The sequence below is a fragment of the Mustela putorius genome, unplaced genomic scaffold (assembly GCF_011764305.1).
Source record: "Mustela putorius furo isolate JIRA1106 unplaced genomic scaffold, ASM1176430v1.1 tig00000139_pilon_pilon_pilon, whole genome shotgun sequence".
In the NCBI taxonomy this organism is placed as follows: domain Eukaryota; kingdom Metazoa; phylum Chordata; class Mammalia; order Carnivora; family Mustelidae; genus Mustela; species Mustela putorius.
In genome coordinates this window covers 1,013,802-1,035,321 of record NW_025421293.1, presented here as the reverse complement: position 1 = coordinate 1,035,321, position 21,520 = coordinate 1,013,802, and the positions used below count along the sequence as shown (strand labels likewise).

The 21,520-nt window shown below is 43.1% G+C and overlaps 1 protein-coding gene across 8 annotated transcripts in view; it reads right to left on the bottom strand.

Moving 5' to 3' along the window:
• LOC101692945 (S-adenosyl-L-methionine-dependent tRNA 4-demethylwyosine synthase TYW1) overlaps nt 1–21,520 on the bottom strand; it is a 201,127-nt gene that overhangs the window by 90,195 nt on the left and 89,412 nt on the right. For all 8 annotated transcript variants that reach the window (XM_045074911.1, XM_045074908.1, XM_045074913.1 and 5 more), the window contains 2 exons: nt 16,524–16,633; nt 4,956–5,133 (listed from right to left, as the gene is read on the bottom strand). In XM_045074911.1, the coding sequence (XP_044930846.1) occupies nt 4,956–5,133; nt 16,524–16,633 (288 nt within the window). The remainder of the gene's footprint in view (nt 1–4,955; nt 5,134–16,523; nt 16,634–21,520) is intronic.

Here is a 21,520-nt window from a genome sequence, read left to right as displayed (position 1 = left end):
ATAACATTACATAATTTATACACTATGATTATCTCTATTCCTTATACTATCCACTAGGTCTCTATGGCTTGGTTACTACTTGTTACAAGTTTGTACCCTTAAACACCACCGACCTTACACCCTCCCTCATTCCCTGGTAACCATCATTTACTTTTTTTTTTTTTTTTTAATTTAACTTTTTGAGATTCCGCACATAAATGGTATCATACAGTACTCGTCTTTCTCTGACTTGCATACCATAACGTGCTCGAGGTCCATCCAAGTTGCTGCAAACAGCAGGATATCTTCCTTTCTTATTGGTCAGTAATATTTCGTGGTGTACACGTACCACACGGTTTTTATTCGTTCCTCTGTTGATGGGCAGCTGGGGTGTCTCCCTAGCTTGGCTATTGTGAAGGATGCTGCAATAAACATGGAAATACTTATCTCATCAAAATCCTGTTTCCATTTCCTTTGGGTATATATCCAGAAGTAGAGCTGCTGCATCTTATGGTTGATCTATTTTTAATTTTTTGAGAAACCTCCATATTCCTCCACATTCTTTTCCATGGTGGCCGCACCGACTTACCTTCCCACCAACAAAGTATAAAGGTTCCCTTGTCTCCACATCCTCGCCAGCACCTGTTGTCTTGTCTTCTCAGTGATGGCCATTTTAGCAAGTATGAGGTGGTACCTCACTGTGGTTTCGATTTGCATCACCCTGACGATGTGTGATGTTGTGCATTTTTCATGCACCTGTTGACCATTTTGATGTCCTCTTTGCAAAAATGCCTATTTAGTTCTTCTGTTCATTTTCTGATCAGGTTGTTTTTTGTTGCTAAACCGACCAAGTTCTTGACTTACTTTGGAATGTTCCACATATGTCCACGAAGTCGTTTGCTCTGAAGTGTGGCTCAATTCCGGTGTTTCCTCTTCGACTTCCTGATCCATCTGCTGCTGAGATTAGCGTATCTGGGTCCTTTACTGTTATCGCATTATTGAGTTGTACCTCAAGATCTCTTAGTATTTGTTTAATGTACTTTGGTGTGTGGGTGCTGGAACTGTACACACAAGTGTTCTGTCTTCTTGACGTGCAGATTCACTTACCATTGTGTGATGACCTTCCTTGTCCCCTGTGACCCTTCTCAACTTGGAGAGAGGGATGCCTCACCTACCTTCTTTTGATTCCCACCGCCTGGATGGTCACCTTCCAGCCTTCCACTTTGTGCCTGCTGGTGTCTTCAGAGCTGGACAAGAGTCTCCTATAGGCAGCATGTAGCGGAGTCCTGTGTGGTTTTTTGTTGCTGTTGTTTTAAACCCATTCAGCCTCTCTGAGCACTTGATTGCTGGGTTCAATTTTGGGCAGTTATTGATATGTAATGGTTTATTAGTGCCATTTTATCTTCTGCTTTCCCACTGGTTTGTTTTGTTCTGTTTCTACCTTTATGAGTTGGTGGTTTCCATGGTGATTTGCTCAGTCTCCCCTCTTCTTTGTGTAGTGTCTATGCTCTACATTTCTTGCTTAGTGGTTACCACGAGGATTACGAAAAACACCTCTAGATGAAATAGCCATTTTTTCTGCTGATAGCAATTTATCTTGATTTGCCTATAAATTCCATCCTTTTGATACTCCGGTATGTATTTTAACTATTATGTTCAATTAGCCAAAATATAGCACACCGTTAGTTTCTGACGTAGTGTTCAACAATTCACTAGTTGCACACCCAGTGCTCATCACAACACGTGCCCTCCTTAATATCCAACACCCCATTCCCCCATTCCCCCACCCCCTCCCTTCTGTAGCCCAAAGTTTGGGTCCTGGAGTTCAGCATCTCTCATGGGTCTTCCCTCCCTTCCCGTATAGTCCTCTGCGCTGTTACATTCCACATATGAGTGAAACCATATGATGATTGTTATTCTTCTGTATTTTTGATGTGACAAATTACCTTTCCATGCTGTGATTTTGTTACCAAGTGGAAGCAGGTACAATTATTTTTAATACTTTTCCTTTAAATTTCATGCTCTAATTAAGGGTTTAATATACTATTGTAAAAAAGAGTTATAGTTTTCTAACTGTCCATTTACCACCTTAATCAGCATTTTGTGTATTTTCATCTTCCCATTTCAGCTTGAAGAGCTCCCTGCAACGTATCTTGTAAGGCAGGTCTACTGGTGGTGAACTCCCCTCAGTTGTGGTTTGTCTGGGAAAGCCTTTATCTTTACCTCATATCTAAAGGATAACTTTGCCAGATATTCTTGGGAGGCAGTTTTTATCTTTCACTATTTTGAAAAAAATCATTCTGCTCTTCACAAGGCTGTAGAGTTTCTGCAGAGAAATCTGCTGAAAGCCTCATGCAGGTTCCTTTGTAAGTTATTGTCTTTCTCCCCCAGGTTGCCTTTTAAATTCTTTACCATTGACTTTTGACAGTTTCAATATAATGTGTCTTAAAGAAGGTCTTTTCACATTGAGGTCCGTGTTTTATTAGCTTTGTGGATTTGTCTGTCCAGTTCCGTCCCAGGGTTTGAGAAGTTCTCAGCTCTTATTTCCTTAAATATGCTCTCTGCTCCTTTCTCTCTCTCTTATCCCTCTGGAAATTCCCATTCATTTAATGTTGACTCTCCTAATGGCGTCTGATAGTTCTCACAGGGTTTCTTTACTTCCTTAAAATCTTAGTTCTCTCTCCTCTTCCACCTGAATCATTTCTAGATCCCTATCTTCCAGCTCATGAATTCTCTCTTCCATCTGATCTGCTCTATTTCCAATGCTTTCAAAATGCATTCTTCCTTTCATTTTTTGAGTATTCCAGCTCCAGAATTTCTGTTTGGTTCTTCATTAGAATTTCAATCTCTTTGGTAAAGTATTTCTTCTATTCTCTAATTTTATTCCTGAGGTCACAGTATTGCCTTCATAAGTTTTCTTGTAGTTTGTTGAAGTCCATCATAATAGCTAGTTTTGAATTATGTATCAGATTGCAATAGTCCATGTTTTGTGGTTCTGTTACTAGAAAATTGTCATTTTCCTTTTGTGATACCATATTACCATGATTTTTCATAGTGTTTCATGAAAAGTGCCTCTGCCACCGCATCTAAAGCAGCAAACACCCTTCTTATTTATGTAAAAGCCTTGTTTGGTTTGATTCTAATAGTTTTAACACGTTGGTGATGGGAAGCCTTCCTCTTCTCTTCCAGAAGGTGGTGCTGCAGCACAAGTCTTGGGTTTCTCTTACCAGTGCTGACTCCCCCACTAAGGCTGGGAGAGCTGTGCATTGAAAATAAAAGGGGGGGGTGATGGCAGCACAGTGGAAGGTGGGGTGTGCTTAGCACCTAGGGCTTTGGGTGTGCCCCATGATCCTCAAGTAGGGGGCTCCCAGAGCTCCATGGGCACTTTCACCTAATCCCCTGGGGCAGACAGCAGGAAACATACTTTCCTTCAGTTCTGAGTCGGCCTTCCTCCCGTCCCTTTCATTCCTCCACTTCCCACCCCTCAAGTCACTGTGGTTTCGCAGAGCGAGCAACAGGTTCTCCAGCTCTGTAGCAACCGCTTTCAGCCTCCACCTCCTCTGCCAGAAGCCTGGTGCTGGCTCCCTCCCAGACCTGTCCCTGTAGCCTCCGCTGCCACCCCCCACTCCACGGTCCAATCCACTCACTTCCGGGTGCACAGGCGAATGCCTCTCTTGGGTGTCCTGGTGTGCTGTACAGAGGTGCTTGTTTTTGTTTGTTTGGTTATGGGTATCTGATTAGTTGTAAATGGAAGGCAAGAGAAAAAGGGAATGAGGCAGGCCTCCATGACTCTGACATCACTCCAATACTGTCTTTCTTAAATTTGAAAATTATTTTCTCCTTTTTTTCATGTTATAGTTTATTGGTCAGTATTTACAAAACAACTTTGAATTTTAAAAGATCACTGTCTCTTATTCCTCTGTGGAAATTTCCTCAACATTTCACTAGCCATCTCCCGAGAACTCAGAGGCACTACACTAGGGACGTGAAGATAAATAAGCAGGGGTCACCGGTCTCAAGCAACTCAGTCTTATGGGGAAAGCACAGGAAAATAAGTAAAATTTAATGTTTTTTTGGTGTTATAATACACGCACAGTTCAAGTATAATGCAAAAACAAGTCATTTCCAGGCCAGAGAAGATGGTCATCTGCATCTGGAAAGCTTTCCCTTTAAGTCACCCAAACCAACTCAACATCTTATGTGTTAAACCTGTTCTTTATGGGATCCTCTACTGCTCCAGGGCCCCATAACCCCAGCAGTCAACATGACTGGAACCCCTCCAGTCATTAACTGGTCCTCTTCCACGCGGGGCTCTCAGAGCCACACAGTCTACCAAGCTGATCACTACATCTCCATAATGTCTTTTTTAGGGCTCCTCATTCTCACTGTCTTAATTTCATCTTCATGACTCTTACCTAAACAAACACTCTCCTGTCTGGTTGCCTGCATTCTGGCTCTCCCGTTTTATACCATGCTAGCAGATGACTCCGCAGGAAGCAAGATCTTTCCAAAGAACAGCGCTGGAAGTCCTCTCCAATCTACCCCCTACCTTTTCAACTTGGCTTCCAGCTGCCAGCCTCTTTCGCACACTCTGTGGTCCAGATGAACTATATTTACATAATGGTATCACAAACACCCTAACTTCCTACCTCTCTCAGGAGGTTCTTATTAAAAACTACAGCTTCCTACCTTTAAGATTCCAATTAAAACAGTGGCTTCTCTGAGAAGTTTCACCCTTCTGGAAAAAACACTGCATTCTCTTTTGAATTCCCCCAGCAATTAATTTGTGCCTCTATTCTTTTTACTAATATTATCTTCCCTAATAGAGTGAATTTTTAAGAGTAGGCCTATCTCTCACCCCTAAAAGACTAACACGTGTATGTAATTGGTAATCAACAAGCCCTGTATGAACACATTAACGCCTTTCTGTCAAACACAGATCCTAGCAGAGTATCTTAATAAGCTGGATGGCTCACCTGATTTCCACAGGGAATTGTGCATTTGTGACCAGGAAACTAGAGATTTTACACTCGTGGAGTAGTGTCAAAAACCTGTTGATTTCCGGGTACATGATGGGTTCTCCCACCAGAGACAACGCACAGTGCTTTACCATCATTCCTTCTTCAAAACGTTCTTCTTTGACACCCGGAACTCCTGGAGAACACAGTGAAAAAGAACAAGCTCTAGGAAACACGGGGAAAGAATATCACTTTCACTTTTCTTAATGAAAGATTTTTAATTTTTCTTTTTTTTTTTTAAGGTTTTATTTATTTATTTGACAGAAAGAGAGATCACAAGTAGGCAAAGCAGTAAGCAAAGCAGCAGGCAGAGAGAGAAGGGGAAGCAGGCTCCCTGCTGAGCAGAGAGCCTGATGCGGGGCTCGATCCCAGGACCCTGAGATCACGACCTGAGCCACCCTGGTGCCCCAAAGATTTTTAATTTTTCTTAATGGTTCTTTGGTTATAGAAGGCAAATTCATTTTTGAAACCATCCAAATAATATAAAACAAGGGGGAGGGGAAAGGGCTAGAATTAGTAAATCAGAAAGATCAGGAATCTCCCCTTCAGTTCAACCCTAACTGAACTACAGGGACATGAGCAGGCGAAGCGAACTCCATTAGCTAACGATCTGGAATGCGGAACACATCCCTTTCCGTAATTTGCTTAGCTCTGTATTCTTTCATGTTGGTTTAAGAAAATGAGCTCGAATGTTTATCAACAGCTAAGTGGATACACAAAATTTAGTGTAAACGTGCGATGAAATATTATTCAGCCTTGCAAAAGGAATGTGATGCTGACAGGTGGCAACATGGACGAGTCTGTGCTAAGTGAAAAGAGCCAACACATAGGGACGAACTTATGATTCCACTAATCTGAGGTCCCTAGAATAGGCTAATTCAGGCAGACAGAAAGTGGAAGGTTACCAGAGGCTGGGAAGAGGGAGAAACGAGTCGTTATTTTTTCTTGGGTACAGAACTTCTGTCCTGGATGATGACAAAGTTCTGAAAATTGACAGTGGTCACAGCTGCACAATATCAAGAAAATACCTAATGACACTGAACCGTCACACTGGTAAACATTGTGTTTTGTATATTTTACGACAATAAAAATATGAGGGGAGGAAGCTGAACTCAATATAAGGAAAAGCGTCTTCTAGACCCATCATTTCTCCCTTTACTCCGCAAGTATTCTGAATCGTGAAACTAAATGGAGTTGGTCCAAAAGTATACAGGAGAGAAAATGAAGAATCCTGAACTTCCCTTTGGCCGCATGCCGGAATCACCAGGAGTGTCAAAAACTAGGTCCACTGCCAAAGACTGTATTTAATCGGGGTGGGTGTGAACCAGGATTATGGGAGTTTTTAAAATTCTTCAAGTGATACTAATGTGCACCAAGGTCCAAAACCACTGCACAAACCCAGAAGGTCCCACATCTGCTTGCATAATGGACTCACCTGGGAAATCTTAACACTTCCAAACTCCAGACCCCAGCACAGACCAATTAAATCCCAATCCTGGGAGAGAAGCGTGGGCTGCAGTGGCTTTGAAAGCTCCCAGGATCACAGTGCGATCAAGTTTGGAAACACTGGCACACCACGGGCCCTCAGCCCTCACGGGACACTGGAACTACCTACCCAAAGCACTTTTAAAAATCCCAACATCGGGGCGCCTGGGTGGCTCAGTGGGTTGAGCCTCTGCCTTTGGCTCAGGTCATGATCTCAGGGTCCTGGGATCAAGCCCCACATCAGACTCTCTGCTCAGGGGGGAGTCTGCTTCCTCCTCTCTCTCTCTGCCTGCCTCTCTGCTGACCTGTGATCTCTGTCAAATAAATAAATAAAATCTTTAAAATAAAAAAAAATTCCCAATGTCCAGGTGGTATCCCAAACCAATTAAATCAAAACCTCTGGGGATGGGACTCCCCATCTGACCCCCGTGTACACAGTGGGTTGAGAAGGCACTCATGACAGTCCCTCAATCTAAGACAGAATCTGGAAGACTTAGAGTATAACAAAGGAAATAAAATGTATCACCTTTACTTCAGACATTTCTATCAATTAACTCTAGGTTTTTTCCAAAGCACACAGTCTCTGAAGGACAGAGATTCTTCGGGGAGACGGAGGGTGGGGGACCCATGTTCACAGTCCCTCTCAGTCACTTACCAACCACCTGGGAAACATAACTGCCTGAACTGTAACAAGTCCCTCTTTTTGTTGAACTTTTGTTGCCATTAATTGAGATAATGCTTGTCAAAGGCTTTAGCAGAGTGCCTGGCACACCAGAAACATTCACTAAAAATTTATTCCAGCCGTTACCTTGGTTTCTTACAATGACTGAATCCCAGTCAACATCCCCTTAACAACGACAAACCTGGAGAAAATAAATTCAGATTTCACTGCTCATTTGTACCTTAGTTTCCAGGAAGTGATTTTCTTTTACACACACACACACACACACACACACACACACACACACACTGTCTACGTGGAAAGAAGCAACTGCAACTAAATTCTCAAGAGATCAAGCTAACACAACACAGGCTAAAATCAGAGTGGCCTAAATGTGGCAGCTGATGTCTGCTGAGAACGTATTTCCCATCAGTATTTTTAAATGAATAATTTTTGTAGATAACTGCAATCTAAGATCTTAAGAATCAAGTTTTTTTTAAAAACCTGATCCTTAACTCACTGTGTGTTGCCAAAACAACTCAACCATAAGCATAACATTTCCTTTTTATAAAAAAACATCATTAACTTTAATTCCCCCAATGAGCAGAAAGTAGAAAGACAGATTTAACCTGAACGGCAGAACTGACCTGACATGCAGGAACTAGGTAACTGAGCACTGGCTAAGCCGTCAGCATGGGAAATCCTGTGTGGCAGGTTCTCAGTTCTGGCTGTACCACTCAGCTTGGTCAAGTCATTCAACCTCTCTATGCCCATTCCCTGATCTGCAGTTGGGAATTTTACACACACACACACACCCCTCTTTTTAAAAAAAAAATATATATTTACTTAGAGAAAGGGAGAGTACACAAGCAAGGGGAGGGCAAAGGAAGAGGGAGAGAGAGAACCTCAAGCAGACCCCATACTGAATGGAGAGCCGGACAGAGGGCTCGATCTCAGGACACTGAGACCATGACCTCAGCTAAGTCAAGAGCTGGACGACAACCAACTCAACCACCCGGGCAACCCCATACCCAACGTCTATAAGAAGTCAATGAAATAAATCCCGAGGGCAGCACCAGGCCCAGCACACAAGTGTTCCAAAAATGGCAGCTACATTCAATTTAACAGAATTATTAAAATATTTTTATTTTAGTAATTACTTTGTGAATGAAACAAATTCAATCCTGTATTTCAAATAAAACGGTAATTCCACTCAACTCAGCAGACACTTATTGATCACTACTATGGGTCAACTAGTGTTCTAGGTAACTTTTCTACAGTCAATAATTTTATAAGTAATTTCTCTATTTAGAGAAAAAACCTCTGCCTTTATGAATTTTATATTCTTATGAGAGAAAGAAAGTAAACACCAAACATAATAAATCTGTAAATTCTACACCACTGTAGTCCAGTAATATGTTCTGAGATGCTGTAAATGTTCTCTGTACAATCTAACATAGCAGCCGCCAGTCACACGTGCCTCCTTTATTTTTTTTAAGATTTTATTTATTTATTTGACAGAGATCACAAGTAGGCAGAGAGGCAGAGAGAGAGAAGGAGAAGCAGGCTCCCTGCTGAGCAGAGAGCCCGATGTGGGGCTCGATCCCAGGACCCTGAGACCATGACCCGAGCCGAAGGCAGAGGCTTTAACCCACTGAGCCACCCAGGCGCCCCCTCAGGTGACTCTTGAGCGCTTAAAATGTGGTCAGTGTGACTGATGATGAACCAGATTTTTTATGTTATTTAATTTTCATTAATTAAAATGCAGAGGGCCATATGTGGCTCCTGGCTACCATCCAGGATATGCTCATCTTCAGTGTGTGAGAAAGAGAGACGCGTGTGGAACAGGAGAGGTGGAGCAGGGTGCAGAAGGTCAAGGACCCAAAGAAGAGGCAGCTGCCGTGAAGACAGGGCAGTCTGGAGAAGCGCCCCGGGAAGCTGGGATCTGACCTGAAGAGATGAGGCTCAGGCCCAGGGAGTCAGGAAGGACAGAGCACTGTCGGCAGTGGCTGGCAGAGCAAAGGCCCTGCGGTGGGAGCAGGCTGCTCCAAGCAACCTGAGAAACACAGGGAGCACTGCAGGGTTTGGAGGAAGGTGCCATGACCTAAATTTCCTTCCACGTGTGTGGATCGGATTGGCCGCGAAGCTGAGGACAAAGGAGCACAGAGGCTCCTCTGGCAAAAGGCTATTGCGTAACCTCAGCAAGAAATGATGGCGGCTTCCACTGCAATGGTGACAGCCGAGGCCGCAGGAAGAGATCGACCCATGGGCTCTAGTCAGTAGGACTTTCTAACGGACTGGAGGAAGGATATGAGAGAAGGTCATTAATGATTTCCACAAGCTTTGGGCCAGAGCAACGGAGCTGCCACCACCGGAGACAAAGTCTCTAAGGGTAACGGGTTTCACAAGTCAGGAACCACCTCTGTTCAACTGCAGAAGGGTGAAGTCGATGTGTCTGTTCTCTGTGTGGGAAAGAGCGTCCCGCGTTCAAGCCTGCAGTCTGGAAGGATGCACTGGATGGAAGGAAGCATTCTGGCGAACAGATGGGACTTCTATTCCGGGTCCGAGCTAGGGCAGTGAGCGCAGACAGAGAAGTGGACTGGGAGCTAGACGACGCAGGGGTCTAGGGACAGGAAGAGGGGTCATCGGAGGACACGACCGAGGAGCAGCTGGGGAAGACGAAAGCGTGAAAGCAAAGGATCAGCTGTCCCTGTCTCTGAGAGCCTGAACGAAAAAGTCAACCTGCCCATTTAGACATTGACAAAAACAAAAACCAAGACAAAAAAAAGTCCCCTAAGTAAATCTCCTAAAAGAGTAATGATTCTGGGATTTAAAAATTATCTTAATTTTCTCAAAAAGTAAAGTGTTGAGAAGAATATGGAGACCCGTGGGTCTCTCCTTCCCAGCAGCACGCTTCCACCTCATGGTCACTGCCAGAGGCTAGTACAGTCATCTTCCCCAAAACAAGGCCCTCGGGGACTCAGTCACCTGCTTCCTTCACGGTCCTCAAGGAAGTAGGTCAGAAAACAAGACATCCTCTAAATTTCTAATAGAAAAAAGCCCCAGAGCAGGAAGAGAGACCACGGACCAGCAAACACTTCATTTCAGTAACGAAGCTAAAGAACTATTTTTCACATGGGGAGAGTCTGTCTCTCCCACATACACTCTCTCTCTCTCTCTCTCTCTCCATTCTCACATTTCCCTAAGCCTTTCTTCACAACTAAACTCTGCTTTCGTATTCTGATTTTTTTTTTCCTTAAGCAACTTTCTGACATTTCCCTTATCCTGAACAGCTTCCGTCCTGGACAACACTACGGTCCTCGTATTAACTAGGAAGCCTACTTTATCTCCCTCGAAGGTGCCAAAGCAGACACTTGAGATGCCAGAAGTGTCCTCCTTCTGTCACAGCAATAAAACCAAGGAACACAAAATTAACACAATATATTGCTCAGCAAAGGGTATTTGGGCCTAATTCTAAAGTGTGGGGCAATTAGACATAAAATATTCTTTCTTTGCATAAACAATACAGTCCCAGGCCAAAGATCTTCCTAGAACCCTCCCGGGTAAATGCCACGTAGGTCTTTGATAGAGTCACTTCCACCGCGAGGCTCTCATAGATCACCTCCAGGAACAATGCGCGGGTGGTGCTCTCTTCCTCGCCACCCCCATGTCTCTTCTGGACGCGCACTTCAGCAGACCCTGTGTGTGAAAACCGTCTGTCGGAGACCCTGATCCCTCTATTCTGCATCACTTCACATCTAAGTGAAACTACAGAGAAGAAAACATGTCTGCACCTTCAGCGCTGCGGACGTGCCTGACAAGGACTTGACCGCTGAACCGGTGGGAACCGCCTGAGGGAAACCTCCAGCCCACTCCGGAGCACTTTCTCCTGCCGTGGGAGCGTGTGCGGCGACAGGCCGCGTTCCGAACAGATGCTGAGCGGCACTGAAACTCGGACCCACTTGTAATCAATATAAAGTTAATTCTGCATGTGTCTGAAGGGAAAGCTAATAAAGGTCATGAGAGAAAGCTATTTTAGTGATTCAATTAAATAACTGAAGAGACAATAATTGCCCTCAGAATTGAGAACAAGCACAAAAGGGAAACATTTAAAAAAAAAATCAGAATTTCTTCAAAATCTGTGCAAGGCTGGCCCCTTGGCTAAAGCTTGAAACTCAGAGGGAAAAGGCAGCAACACCCACGACCAAGTCTCCCCTCCACAAAAATAAAACCCTAAAACGACCGAACCAGACCCGTGGAGAAAGAAGGTAGAAAAGCACACTGAAAACCAGAGGATTCCAAGCCAGAACAAGGGGAATCACGAGTAAGTTAATGCTGAACCTCTAAAGAGACGATGAACGTAGGATATCCAGAATATAACCAACTAAGAAGGAAATAACTGGCTCTGATTCTCTGAAAACTGCCTATAATGTTCCTAGAACATTTCTGTTTAACCCTAAAATCTGTACTCCCACAGATAAAATACCATTAAAATGGAGATTGAGTTACCATTCAAATCCCAACACCAAATTCATCAGCAATAACCCTAAGCTACAGTACTAAGGAATCTATTTCAGTGGTAATTAGGCAAACTGAATTTTTTTTCTCCTATAGGAAAGTACAACCCAAATTCTAACCAAGGAAACCAGTAATACTCCATTCCTTGTTTTGTTTTGTTTTCTCAAGCCACCAGACAGCACAAGGTAAGAGCACCGGTGCTCTAATGGGAAAACTAATGTGGTGTGGGAGAGAGGGGAACTTTCCTGCAGGGCCTCGGTGGGGAACTGCATCCCGAGTTAAGCCACGTCTGCAGACCCATGCCTACTGAGGAATTCAGGGGCTCACCATTCAGAAAGGACGGGACCTGTTTTACTTATACCCTATCCCCTAGGATGAATAAAAGACAAAACACAGAGATTTCACTTAATGCAGGAGGCATTCAGGTTCATAAAAAAAGAGAAAACTTAAGACTAGAACCATTGATAAAGACTGAGCGAAGTTACAATATCTCATTGCCTGATGACTACCGCAACATAAACAACCATGCATCTGAATGGTTTAGATTCTGCCAAAAAGAGAGAAAACATAACCAATATTCTGAAATACTAAAATTTCATAATTTTGCCCACTGTGGTTTGTTGTTGTTTTTTGTTGTTGTTGTTGTTGGTTTTGGTTTTTTTTTTTTTTTGACAGATCACAGGTAGGCAGAGAGGCAGGCAGAGAGAGAGAGAGGAGGAAGCAGGCTCCCTGCCGAGCTGAGAGCCCGATGTGGGGCTTAACCCCAGGACCCTGGGATCATGACCTGAGCCAAAGGCAGAGACTTTAACCCACTGAGCCACCCAGGCACCCCCATTGCGGTATTTTTTAAAAGAAAACCATTTGTGTGCTTGTTGAGGGCTGCGGACTACCACCAGTTTTGTAGAAAAGCTCTGAATTTTTACAAATTATGTATTTCATCCTTTAATAATTAGAGTTTTTTCTCTTTTAATACTATAGTATCACACCCAGGTTTACTATAATTATTACAGCAATAAGACAGATTTTCAAAAAAGTAATGTTTTGTTTAAGCTTGGAATGAAATTTTAAAAAGCATTAACAAAGAGTTACCATGATCCAAACACTGAAGACCAAGAGAACTCTCACCCTTTGTGAAAACATGAACTACAACGAATGAGAGCTCCTTTATGCCCACGTGCCTACACGCAGCACAGCTTCCAACAGAAACCCATTTTCTACAACGCCTGCTACTGTAAAGAAGAACTGCTCTGGCACTTGGATGAGTGTCGGTGTACAAAGGTCAACCAGTTCCAACTCGAAAACCCCTGTGGAAAATTTATTGTTGATTAAATGAATAGTTGTTGTGCTGAGATGGTAACACTATGTCAAGTAATTAAGATGTGAAAAAAGAATCCTTTGGGGAAATTACTAGGGCAAAGTAAACTCTAGAAAAGGTTTTTTAAGAATGAAGTTGACAGGGGCGCCTGGGTGGCTCAGTGGGTTAAGCAGCTGCCTTTGGCTCAGGTCATGATCCCAGCGTCCTGGGATCGAGTCCCACATCAGGCTCCTTGCTCCACAGGGAGCCTGCTTCTCCCTCTGCCTCTGCCTGCCACTCTGTCTGCCTGTGCTCGCTCTCGCTCGCTCTCTCTCTGACAAATAAATAAATAAAATCTTAAAAAAAAAAAAAAAAAAAGAATGAAGTTGACAGGGGTGCCTGGGTGGCTCAGTGGGTTAAAGCCTTCAGCTCAGGTCATGATCTCAGGGTCCTGGGATCCAGCCCCACGTCGGACTACCTGCTCAGCAGGGAGCCTGCTTTCTCCTCTCTCTCTGCCTGCCTCTCTGCCTACTTGTGATCTCTGTCAAATAAATAAAATCTTAAAAAAAAAAAAAATGAAGTCGACAGTCATTGTTGAATGGGGGGGGGGGTTGTTCCCTCCCTTAGGCATTTTAACCCCAATTTAGGATTCACTTGTCCACAGATAGGCTCTATTCTCTCTCTCCAATCCTTTATCTATCTTCCCCCATAAGACTATATATATATATATTTTTTTTTTAAGATTTTATTTATTTATTTGACAGAGAGAGACCACAAGTAGGCAGAGAGGCAGGCAGAGAGAGAGGAGGAAGCAGGTTCCCCGCTGAGCAGAGAGCCCGATGCGGGGCTCGATCCCAGGACCCTGGGATCATGACCTGAGCCGAAGGCAGAAGCCTAACCCACCGAGCCACCCAGGCGCCCGACAACATATATTTTTTAAAGCTCTTCTGTTTCTTATCACATGGGAACCTAATGACAAACCATGTGAGATGCCTACAGACTAAAGTAAGTACGAGGTTGCCAATCAGATACGCCTTCTGCGCAGGACAAGCCCCTCAAACAGGCGAGGCGACAACAAAGAACAAGGCCCCCTGAGCTCACCTGACACGTGCTACTAACACGAGTAAAGTCGGCCCTATGATCTATTCATCACTGATTTCCAGTTAAAGTGAATTTGCAAAAATGCTCCTGTCAGAAAAATAACTACCAAAACAAAACCTGTCATCCTGCCCCAAGGACATCTCCGAATGCAAGAGTGAACGCCTCCTCCTCAGGCTGCATCGTCCCCACACAAACTGCCTGGGACACAAATCACGCAGGAAGATCGCTAGCTGCCAGCGAATCACGCATTCTCAGACATCTCGTCCCATCACTGAACGGTACGATGGGCTCCTTAAGCACTAAAACAACACAAAGTTACTAGAATATGAAGATAAATTACTGGCATTTGCCTGGTTCTGATATTAAGATCTGTGATAACTAATTTTATGTGTCAATTTGGCTGAACCACAATGCCCAGATATTTGGTCCAATATTCTGGATATTTCTGAGAAGGTGTCTTTTGGATGATTAACATTTAAATCAGTGAACGTTGAATAATATGCACAGATCCACATTCCTTAGAAAACTCATGAAGAATAAAATAAAGGTGTAACTATTGACTGATTATCCTTAATAAATCATTACTGATTAATCTGCATTTGCATTACCTTTCTCAATTTTTCATAAGAAATAACGGAGCTATAATAAGCTATATATTTGGTCTTCTGGTTCATGGCACAATGCTCCTAAAGCCCTTGGGATCTCCTGAGTGAAAGCGGTGTCTTTAGTCGTTCAGAAGGAGCCCCTGTGGAGCACAGCAGAGCTAATGAGGTGACTCAGGGCCCCTAAATGGCCTCAGGACGGGGCTGGTCCCCAGAGAGATAAGTGATTAGAGGTCTGGAATCTTCCATCACAGACACCGAGCTCCTGGAAGGGGAGAAGGGCTCCATATTGGGCTCCATTAAAAACTCGTGAGCAGTGAGAGTTGAGCTGCCAGGCTGGTGAGTGCCTCCATGTGCCAGGAGGGTGACCCACTCCAGGTCCACTGGGACAGAAGCTCCTGCACACTTTCCCTCATGTTACCTCTTCCTCTCGCCGTCCCTCTGAATCCTCCATAAAACCCTCTATAAGAAATTGGTGAGTCCAGTAAGTGTAAATAAGTGTTTCTCTGCGTTCCATGAGCCGCTCCAGTAAATTAATCATATCTGAACAGGAGGTAGCAGGAACCTGTCGTTCACAGCCAGTCACTCAGAAGTGCAGGGAACAACCCGGACTGGAGATCGGGGTCTGACGTGGGGCAGACTTACAGGCCTGAACCCTCACCCTGTGCAGTCTAGTGCTACCTCCAGAGTGTTACGACTGAATTAAATTTATAGGCCACCCAGCCAGTGTCTACTAAGAACTGAAGACACTGGCTGAGTGGCCTATAAATTTAAACACACACGCGCACACACACAACTTATCAGAAGTACTTTAATCTCAAGAAGGAGTGGCCTGACAAATTTCTTCACATAAAAGAATCATTTGATCTTCAAAATGATAATTACTGGGGTTTATAAGGACTCCCACATATGAAGTTAGCACCACAAAAGTGTCTATATCAACACAACCTTGGTTGAGATTCGCGTTTTATTGTTGCGTAGCGAAGGGCAAGGAACATAGAGCAGAGAAGGGCTTCCAAGTGGTAGGTGGAGACAGACACACAGATTTCTCAGGGAACCTAACAAATTTCAGTTCAGCATAGGCAGCTACCACTCTAGAAAGCCAACGCTTTGTAAGTCCACCGTATCTATCTGCAGCAGTGGGCCTCAAAGCGGGGTCTCCAGTTCCACAACACCAACACCACCTGCAAAGGTTCAGAAACGCACATACTTGGGCCCCACCTCCAGACCTACTGGACCAATCTCTGGAAAAGGAAGCCAGGAATCTGTTTTAACAAGCTTTCCAGATAATTCTGATGCTCACTACAGCCGGAGAACCGGTAACCTCCAGTAAAGTATATACCTTTTAATATAAAACAGAACTGAATCAGGAAATTCTAGAAATCGAGTGGCAGAATTTTCACAATACTATGGATCACATGATATTAATAGAATCCTTCCTTTTTATAAGTCGTTTAATAAAAAATGCTTTCCCAATACTACATTACTGATAATATTTAAGATTTTTCCAATGATCCAAACTTTCCTGTCCATTCATTAAGCTGCTTTGTGCTTACCAAGATAGAACAATATCAAGAATTTTTAGGAAGGATGATGATACGCTCCCAGGCAAAACTTACAGGCTAAGTGTGCAATATTCTAAATTGTTAAGCTCTGAATGAAATTTTCTTAGTTTTTCTATCATATGGGACATAAAAGTTGTCAGTAAAAACCAAAAAAGCCAAAATGCATGTAATATTTCTACAAAGTTTTCACTTCCCTATATGAAAATTTGCCAGTGGGAACAAAATCCTGTCGAAGAGGCAACTCCTCAGCCAATTTAATTCACATTAATTAGCATTCCTTTGTAGAGGGCAGATAAATACCTTTAAACTGCTTAATCATGCTCTGATGGTTTTCAATGGCTTCCTTTAGGATCACTTCAGGCTGGTCCATCTTCCACCGCCACTCGGTGCCCACTGGGTTGGTGTGGTGCCTGAGAAGAAGAGGCAAGAGTTCTAAAGGACTCGAGTGACATCTCAGCGCATCATCTACTACGCGGTAGCAGTAAGACCATAAAGTCACAGCAGTGAAACCATAAAGTCGTAACATCAGGGTTGGTTTCCCCCTAAGAGCTTAGCTGTTTATAGCAGTGTTTTCTGGCTTGGCTCGTGAGATCTAGCAGAGAAGGTTAGTTGGAGAAGTGCCTGGCTGAGATTGAGGTTTAATAGGACAGTCAGAAATGCGCGACCTTTCCTTTCAGTCCCCCGCCACCAGGCTAACAAGCATCCACTAAATGCTAACAGAATATTCCTGGAAGAGGTCCAAAGCCACAGTAATTGGCCCTCTGAGAGGCGGCCCAGCTGAACATCCAATGCTTAGGACGGATGAGGCTGAGGAGAAAACTGTCACAGAAGCCCCCAGGCCACACGTTCGGCATCGCCTAATGGGATGTTAAAGCCAGTGGTAGAACGAGGTTCGCACAGAAACAGCAAGTCTCAACTCGAGCCCAGCTCCAGACTCGATGAACCTCAACTCCGAAGAGAAAGGCCATGCAGAAGGGAAAGGTGAACTGATTTCCAAACACAGAAACGCGGCGCACCTCAGTCTGTAACGTAATAGATAAGAAGTCTGACTTTAAACAACAAAAAATAGGAGGCACAGAAAAACAACACATTTCCAACAAAGCCGTCGGCAGAAACAAACTCCTGACACAAGTGCTTGAAGTATGTGATGGGGAATTTTTACAACAATCGTTGACTATGTTAAAAGCCCTAACAGAAAAGGTGGGTAACATGGAAGATCAGGTGCGTAAATTCAGCAGAGACGGAAATTGTAACAAAGAAAATGTTAAATATGAAAAAACGGGCTTCTGACAGGTTCAGCAGTGACTAGTAACAGCTGAGGACAAAGAGTAAACAAACAAACAAACAAACAAACAAACAAAAAACTTGGAGACTGGTACAAATAAGCCAACAAAAACACAAAATTTTCTTTCTTTTTTTTTTTTTAAAGATTTTATTTATTTATCAGAGAGGGAAAGGGGGAGAGAGCAAGCACAGGCAGACAGAATGGCAGGCAGAGGCAGAGGGAGAAGCAGGCTCCCTGCCAAGCAAGGAGCCCGACGTAGGACTCGATCCCAGGACGCTGGGATCATGACCTGAGCCGAAGGCAGCTGCTTAACCAACTGAGCCACCCAGGCGTCCCCAAAGTTTTCTTTCTTAACAAAGTTTTCTTTCTTTCCCTTAAGGGAAAAAAGTGACACAGTGTCCAAGAGCTGGGGGACAACAACAATAGGCCCAAGATACACATACCTGGAATCCCAGAAGGAAAGCAGAGATAAAGAAGCAGAAGAAATAGTCGAAAAACAATCACTAACAGTTTTTCACAGATAATGAAAAACCACCACAGATCCAAGAAGGTCACAGAACCACCAGGACATTTTAAAAATAAAAAACAACCTAAAAATGCCATATCCAAATGATGAAAACAAAAGATATTGAAAAAATCTTTAAGTTAGAGGGGAAAAAAGACACATTACATGAGAACAGAGATTAAAAATTACATGTGACAACTCATCAGAAAACAGCTGAAACTGCAACGACACATCCAAGAAGCGTGTCTAACAGAAACAAAACTCATCAACCAGAATTCTACACCCAGTGAGAGTATCTTTCAGAAACGGAAAATTTTGCACCCCAAATCCAAGAGACTTCCTTCTCAACAACGTACATACAAGAGATGTTAAAAGAGAACTGCTCAAACTAAAGAAAGTAGATAGAAACCTGAATCTGGGGGCGCCTGGGTGGCTCAGTGGGTTAAGCCTTTGCCTTCGGCTCAGGTCATGATCTCGGGGTCCTGGGATCAAGCCCCGCATCGGGCTCTCTGCTCAGCGGGGAACCTGCTTCCTCCTCTCTCTCTGCCTGCCTCTCTGCCTGCTTGCAGTCTCTCTCTCTGTCAAATAAATAATAAATAAATAAAACTAAAAGGAAACCTGAATCTGTACAAAGAAATAATGAGCACTGGGAAAGGGGGAGGAAAAGGAAAAGATATTTACCTTTTTTACCTTTAATTGCCCTAAAAATAACTGACAGTGTAAGTAAAAAAGAATAATGATGTACTGTGTGTTCATAACTTACGTAAAAGTTGTACCAACAAAAGCCCAAGATGGTCGAGGGGAATAAGAAACGCTGCTGTAAAATCCTGACACTACACACGCCGTGGTGTGTCATCTGAAGACTTGATTGACTGAGGATGTGCACTCTAAACCCCAGGAGAATCTCTAAAATACTTTAAAGGTTTATAAAGAATAAGTCAAGACTGGGCATAAAATAAAACCATTTAAAATACTCAATTAACAAGAGAGCAGGCAGGACAATGAAAAAACAACAAATGTAAAATTTCATCAAACCATACTGACAATCACTTTCAACACGAGTTAAAGGATAGTATCAGGTTAAAACATAAGACCTGAAGAAAAAAAAAATGGGGGTGCCTGGGTGCTCAGTCAGTAAAGCATCTGACTCTTGGTTTTGGCTCAGGTCATGCTCAGCGTTGTGAGACCAAGCCTCACGTCAGGCTCCATGCTCAGCCTGGAGTTGGCTTGGGGATTCTCTCTCTTGCTCCTTTCCCCACTCCCTTTCTCTTTCTCTCTAATAAACAAATAAATAAATCTGAAAACACACACACACACACACACACACACACCCTTGGACCTGACTATATGGGACCAGCATCACTGAAATACAAAAACCACATTAAGATGTTATGAAGAAAAGTACAGACCTACACCTCCCATGAGCAGACAGAAACCTAAAGAAGTGCAACAGATAAAGACCCAGGCAAACTGGATGCAGGAACACGTGAAAAGGAAAATGTGTCACAACCAGGTAATTTCTCCCGGCAACAGCAAAGCTGGTTCAGCAGGCAACAATCAATCACTCCACAGAAGCATCTAATAAAATTCAACATCCACTCGTGACAAAAACTTGCAGCAAATTAAAAATAAAAGGGAATTTCTTTAATTTTATGAAGGGGATTAAAAAAAAACAAAAACCCTCACAGCTAATGCCAGACTTAATGGTGAAAGAAGGGATGTCTTCCTCTAAATATCTGAAACATCGTAAGAAAGTCCTTTCTACTACTCCTGGATAACGTGTAAATCCTAGTCAGTGAAATGAAGCCAGAAAAGGGAATAAAACTTTCTTTTCACAAATGACATGTTTATCTACATAAAAATTCAAAAGAATCTACAAAAAACAGACTGGAACTCATGAGAACTAGTAAGGGAGCCTACCAAATGCCTAAGATACGTGATCGACACACAAAAATCTACTATCTTTATTACACGTAAGAATGTGTGGTACTGGCCAAAGAGAGACTCCCAGATCAACAAGACAAATGAAACCAGAAACGCACCCAACATGTGTTACCAACTGAGTTCTGACAAAGGCGCAAAGGCCATTCAATGGAGAAAGAATAATCCGTTCGATAAATGGTGCTAGAACAAGCGATATCCAAAAGCTAGAACGAAAACAAAACAAAAACAAATAACTTCTGGCCCTACGTTGAACGTCCTCAGGAATAAGACAAACTGACAGCGTGCACGCCCCGGTAGGTCTGATGTACTGAGAACACTACTGCCTCACACAAAATACCCATAATCTCATTCTAATTATGAAAAGATATCAAATAGATAATGAAATGATATATCAAAAGTATATCAAATATATAACAAAAATATATCAAATATAAATTGAGGAACCTTCTCCAAAATACCTGACGTATTTTTCAAAAGTGCCAAAACCATGAAAACAAGGAGAATTAAGGGACTGCCACAGGCTGGAGAAGACAGACACAGCAACTCGAGGATACTAGAGTGGATCCTCGAACCGTTTAGAAAGAACAGTAATGGCAAATCTGGCAAAATCTCAACGTCTCCAGTTTCATTAATAGTATTTTATCTGTTGCAATTGATAAGAAATGTTAATTTCTTGGACGTCACAACTGTCCCATCATCGGGGAAGGTATTAGCACTACAGGAAGGCGAATGAAGGGTATACCAGAAGTCGCCACACAGCCTGCCACATAAGGAAAGGTTTTCTTTCTTTCTTTTTTTTTTATTTTAAAGATTTTATTTATTTATTTGACAGAGAGAGATCACAAGTAGGCAGAGAGGCAGGCAGAGAGAGAGGAGGAAGCAGACTCCCTGCTGAGCAGAGAGCCCAATGCGGGGCTCGATCCCAGGACCCTGAGATCATGACCTGAGCCGAAGGCAGCGGCTTAACCCACTGAGCCACCCAGGCGCCCCAGAAAGGTTTTCTTCCCTTGCAACACTAACCCTCGTTGAAAACACAGGAAAGAAGGACTCATACTTAATACTGATTCACAACTTGATATAATTTGTGTCCAAAATAGGTAATAAAAATGCAAAACATTTGTACAGTGGAGTACTAATTACACAGCCAGCTACAATAACAAAAAAAGACACCTCTCTTGACAAGCACTGAGTAATGTATGAAATTGCTGAATCACTTGGGGCATCTGGTGACTGCCGGATAAGCCTCTGACTCTTGATTTCGGCTCAGGTCATGATCTCAGGGTTGTGAGATCAAGTCCCACTACAGGCTCCATGCTGGGTATAGTGGCCTGCTTAAATTCTCTTTCTCCTTCTCCGTCTGCCCCCGCCCCCATGATCACACTCTAAAAAAATGTTGTTGAATCATTATACTGTACATATGAAACTCATACAATACTATATGTTCATTATACTTCAATTTTTAAAAAGAAAAAAATTATATTTAAAAAAATTAAACCCAACTTGACTATGGTCTTTTGTCGTTTTTTGATGCATCGTTGTTTCATTGTTCTTCGATGCTGGGCT